Source organism: Andrographis paniculata, unplaced genomic scaffold, assembly GCF_009805555.1.
Source record: "Andrographis paniculata isolate CXL003 unplaced genomic scaffold, ASM980555v1 Contig56END, whole genome shotgun sequence".
Lineage (NCBI taxonomy): Eukaryota > Viridiplantae > Streptophyta > Magnoliopsida > Lamiales > Acanthaceae > Andrographis > Andrographis paniculata.
The window spans coordinates 2,098,536-2,104,624 of NW_026137591.1; the positions used below are offsets into that span (position 1 = coordinate 2,098,536).

The following is a 6,089-nucleotide window of genomic DNA, read 5'->3' on the forward strand; positions in this document are numbered from 1 at the left end:
TTTAGAGGGGTTTTTAAAAGTTTTTGGAAGTTTAGACAAAAGTAAAAAGTTAGTATTTAATTTAATATTTTGTGAGAGAAAATATATGTTTTATGTAATGATTTTTTAAAAATGAATAGTACTAAATTAGTGAAAATGTGTTGTGTAAACAGAGCCAATTTTTTGGAGTGTTCGGGAATAACAATGACTCGGGTTTCGCCGGACTTGAATAGATATTGTTAGATTTGATATCTGAATTGAATTCGATAATATCATATTCCGATTATATTCAATTTCAACATCAGATATGTTTTGTTGTAAAAAATTAACCTGTCTAATTTTAAGAAATTTGGATTTAATCAAAATAATTAATTCCGTATCAATGCTAAATTTATACTATCTTTTATCCTAGCCAAAAGCCGTATATATGACACTTTAACCGGTAAACCACACAAAGTCGAACGTATTAGGCAAGAGTGGTATTTCAAGCAGATCCAATTATTTTCGTACCTTCCTAAACTTTACCATCAAACCATTATTTAATTTATCTTATTATCTTATTAGTTAATATATATATAAATATTTAATATAGAATATTAATTTTAATAAAACGGGTCGGGCCAGGCACGACACGATTCATTAACGTGCGGGGCTAAGCACGACCTAAAAAATTCTGGGCCTATTTTTGGATGTTTAAGCACGATTTTTTTGTACCGTATTTGGATCGGACTTTCGGGCCGTGATTATTTTTGTCACCCATAGTATCCTAGTGACAAGATCCCAAACTGGCTCTTTGAAGACGCTTATGTATATTATTGATATGAATAATCTATTAAATTAATTTAAACTCTATTCAACCTTAACACCGACTCATCTATACACAGAAGTTGGTCTAGCACCAGCCCAATTCCAGGAGTACTTTACACTAGAAACGTTAATGCGGGTTGAATTCGTTGAGTTGGCCCCTCCCATCTCACTTGTAAATGTATGTATATATTATATATCCTATAATATTAATTGAGAAGAAAAATTTTGGTTGGGCAAAGAAATCCTATATATATTATTATACATTGTTGTGTTATAGTATTTTGTTGTGGATTGCAACTACTTATCCATTTCTAATCTTGTGTTATGTTATTTAATTCAATAATCTCTTTTTAGGCTTCGTTACCATGTCGAATAATATTATTCAATATGCTATTGATCATAACATATCCAGTATATACCGATAATATATAATACATAAATAATTTATATTTATGTTAATATAACATAATTTAATACATAAATTAATAATACTGGATAATATTTTATACAAATATCACTCTTGATCTTAGTATATAGTATTAATTATTAGTACAATAAAGACATAGATCGCTTCCCAAATCAAAAATAAATAAATAAATAAAAATATAGATGGCATAATTTAGGTTAAACACAATGCAACGTAGGACAATAGATAATCTATATAGCATATGTTACATTAATAATTAATAATTTTTATCTTTTAATTTATATTTATATTTTAATATAATAATTAATATTTAAATATTAATATGTAAAAAGTTAATGCAAAATAAAATATATGACAAAAGCTACAAACAAATATATATTATATTCATTATACAAATTCACACTTCAATAGTAAAAATGAATAAATAAAAAATTATGAAAAGTGGACACAAAATTAAAAAAAAATTTAAAAAGTGGATAAAAATATTTGAATGACACATAAAATATTTCATATCAAATATTTCTTCGAACAATTATTTCATATTTTGATATTTCTTCCAACAATTATTTCATATTAAAAATTTGAAGAAATGTTAGAGAATTATGCATAAATTATGGTTCCGTTTATCTTAGCATTTTTAGATGAATTGATTTTTCGGTGTGAATAATATAAAAAATTGTATAAAAAATATAAAATATATTATTTAAATTAAACATTTCACTTTTTATTTTTTTTAATAAATATTTGAAGTTTGTTTGTTTGTTTTTTTCTTTTTTTTTTTTTTTTTTTATCTTTCAGCTTTTGTAAAAATAATTTTTTTTTCTTTATAAACACAGTGCAACATTTGTTTTGGACAGATGATTCTATTTTCTTTTTGATACGTCCCACAAAAGATGACCTATTTTCATTTTTGATAACTTTATTAATCTTAAATATACTTAATTAATATAAATCAATTTAATTAAACTTCTAACATATTACACATAGGACCACTCAAAACCCCTTTATTCCTATCTCTCCTCAATTAACAAATATTTTTATCTATTTTTAAAATTCCTCATTTTTTATAAAACTAATTTATAGTAATGATAAATAAATAAATATATTTTTTTATTCATTTGTATTATATAAAATTTTATTGTGTAGAAAATGATTTCCATATTGTATATATTTTATTGAAATATAATTCTAAAGATATTTAAAATACCAACAACACTACACATATAAAAAAATAATAAAGTTTTTTTATAACTTATTATTAATAACTTAATAACCTACGCTACCTAAAATATCGTATTCCTAACAAAAGGATTCATCTTTCACGGGATGGAGAGAGTATTAAATAGAATAATTTGAGAATTGAGATATACGATGAAAGAGAAAAATGTATATTTATTTAAGTGATGTGATGTGATAAGATAAAGTACCGAGTAGAGATTAAATATATTTAATTATTTCAGATTTTAAAAATATTGCAAAATATTTGGAAAAAATACTAGAAAATAATGATATTGCCCAAAAGTTTTGTTATAGAATGAACTATTGTCACAATTTCTACTGGAAATTTAACAAAAATTATATATAAATTAATTGTTGCGGACTGCTACAACAATTCTTGTTACAATAATTAATTTTTCCTATTTGTCGCAGAAGGCCGTAACAGATAGGAAATAAATTTATTGTTTCCAATTTTGATACAATTTTTTGCGTCAATAATTTTAAAGAAAATTATTTCCGACAAAAAATATACTATAAATTAATTTTTTCTATTTGTCACAACATTCTTCATCGGGCTCGTCCTCGGAAATAGTTTCAATGGAAGAGTCTTTAAAAGTTAAAGAACATTTGCAAACAATGAACCAAAAATTAGATGAGGTATGCATATATTTTTGTTAATATCATATATATATATATATATATTATATTATTGTTTATTTGATTGCTCTAAAATACTTTATATTTTTATCCAATAAAATTGCAAAAAATAATTCTTAATATTGTAAAAAACTTATTATTTATATTATTGCAGAATGTTGCAACAATTATTATTTATATTGTTGATACATGGTTGCAGAAGGTTGCGATAATTAATACTTACATTGTTGCGGAAGGTAGCGACGAAGGTTGCAACAATTATTATTTCATCGTCGCGGAAAGTTACGACAAAAGTTGTAACAATTACTATTTCATCGTTGCGGAAAATTGCGACAAATGTTGCAACAATTACTATTTCATTGTTGCAAAACGCCGCGATAATGAATAATTATATTGTTGTAAAATCTGTGAAGTAAATATTATTTTCTTGCAAAAAGCCGAGACAATAAATATTTTCATTGTTGCTGTCATCCGCAACAACTAATATATGTTGTTGTAAAAAGACGTGACAATCAATACTAATGTTGTTGCAACTTTTTCTAGTCTTTTGCGACAATAGTAATTAACACGTAAATAAGGTACATAACCTCTTCCGTGACAATTCCATGATAATTTAATTTATTTATTAGACTTCACTGTTGAGAAATTAGCCCCAAATTTTTCAATTACTTTATTTTAATTTATTTATTTTATAAAAAAGGGTTCGTCTGTAGAGTTTAGGGGTGTGTGTTGTGACTGTGTTTATGGATCCACCATCAATAGTGAAAAATGTCGAGTACAATCCTTCATCTACTTCCCAGCACGCCATGTTTGGTGTTTCCCAAAATCCTAATCTCCATTACAAATCGTTCTCCCAAAATAATTCCGCCATACAAGATCCAACCAAACGCCGCCTCGATGATTCTGAAATAAGCATTTTTGATGCGCACAAATATTTCAACGATAACGCTGAATTAGTTGTACTGAACCACCGGCGCAATCTCGACCGTCCATCTCACAACACGCAATCCTCGCCGTCGGTTTCTTCCGTTGAAGGCTACGGCGGCCGGCATTTCAGAACCAGGTCTTTCTACGCCACGCCGACGGCCTCGTCGGAGGCCAGCTGGAACAGCCAGACAGGCCTCCTCGCCAATCCGCCGGGCTACGGCGGCGTTTCCATGGCTACTGTTGAAATGAAAAAAAGAAACCCTTGTGCCGCCGGAAAATGGATTTTTGGAAGGAAGTGTTGCTGCACTGGTAAGAAATCGGTTCAGGTTGAGGAGGCAGCAATGGATTCCGAAAATTTGGGGCCTGTGATCGCCGCCGTGAACAAAAACGACGACGAAGAAGACGGCCGGAATGGGAAAAATGATTACAGAAAGGATTATTCTTACCGAGCAAAAGGCGCCGGCGATTGTAATTCCGGCACATCGGAGATTCTGCAGAAAATCAACCAAGCCCAAATTAAAGCTCCGATTCCGATCAGATTGTCGCCGGAAAACAGATTCCCGGCGGCGAATGCGCCGCGGCAGCTTCGTGTATCGGCTTCCGCCGGATTTTCGTTTCCAATCCTAAACCCTAATTCCCAAACCAACAATTCCGTGATTCCTCCGCCGGAAGATCCGCCGCGAGATTCGTTGGAAGTTTTCCGGCCGATAGACGACGTCGTTCCGTTGTCGATCGACAGGATCGGAAGCCGATCTGGATGTCCGATCGCCGGCGGCGACGACGACATGTGCAGCGATGCAAGCTCCGATCTATTCGAGATCGAGAGCTTCTCGACTCAAACGACGCCGTTCCCGCCGCCGTACCGCCGGCGGGATTCTCTGGACGAGGCGCCGGCGGCGCCTTTCAGCGCGAGAAGATTCGCGGAGGCGAATGGCCTTAACTTGAACGACAACGGCGGCGGCAATCAGTTCGGCCGGAGAAGCCTGGACGAGCCGCCGACGCCGAGCGTGGCGGCGACTGAGTGCTACGCGCCGAGCGAAGTCAGCATCGATTGGAGCGTAACCACCGCCGACGGATTCGACAAGGCCAGCGTATCCAATTTCTCCGCCTCCGAAATCGGAGCCGCTAGAATGTTCCGTTATCGGATGCAAGACGATCCAATCGTCGGCGGCGGCGGCGGAGAGGGTGGGAAGAAAAAAGGGAACGGCGGCGGCGGAGGATTGCTGCTGATGAGCTGCCGGCAGGAGAAAGCGGTGAGCGTGGGGCCGCAGCCGGTGAAATGCTCCCCGGCGGAGGGAAGCCAGAATATTCCGGCGAGGGGGCGCAGCAGTAAGCCGACGCTGGGGAGCTCGCAGTCGGCGGCGGCGCGACTGTCGCTGACTTTTGCGGCATGACATGTTTCTGCTATTTGTCAGCATCTGTCACGTTCGTTTGTGTTTTTCCCCTCTCCGGAGGATTGTTTTGCTAAAAGTTTGGATGAATATTGGTAAAAGTTTGTTTTGTGTTCGTGTGAAATGAGATTAAAAAAGTTATATTTAAATAAAAAAATAGAATATATATTTAAATTTTTAAATATAGATAAAAACTATTTATTTTTTGAACAAAAAAATAGAAAGAAAGAAGTTTTGAATGGATTCTACCTGATGTATAATATATTAAGTAGTTAATTAAATTGATTTATATTTTTTAAAATATTTAGATTTAATAAATTTTACCAAAATTAAAAAGTGTATATTATGAGACATACAAAAATGAAGGAGGTGTCAATTAGGAGGGAATAGTTTGTTATCTCTTTACTTTGTTTATGAGAAAGGTCAGTGTTCGATTACTCATAATCAGCACCGTGCTACTTAATTACTCCCTCCGTCCCGTTATAACTAACTCATTTCTTTTTTTTATATTTTTTATTTTTAGTAAATTTATTCATTATAAACATTGTTAATAAATATAAATTAATTTAATTAAATTGTAGTCTCTTATCCAAAATCTTTTTTCTATCTCTCTTCTCAATTAAGAAATATTTTTACTTATATTTATAACTTCCTATTTTTTATTAAACTACTTTAAGTTCATT

General features: G+C 32.7%; 1 protein-coding gene across 1 annotated transcript; it reads left to right on the forward strand.

The window, feature by feature from the left end:
• Positions 1 to 3,768: 3,768 nt before the first annotated feature.
• On the forward strand, positions 3,769 to 5,538 carry LOC127256693 (protein PHYTOCHROME KINASE SUBSTRATE 4-like). The gene has a single exon (XM_051282830.1). It carries the CDS (start codon positions 3,832 to 3,834, stop codon positions 5,407 to 5,409), a length of 1,578 nt encoding a protein of 525 aa, XP_051138787.1. The 5' UTR covers positions 3,769 to 3,831; the 3' UTR covers positions 5,410 to 5,538.
• The last annotated feature ends 551 nt before the right edge of the window (positions 5,539 to 6,089 follow it).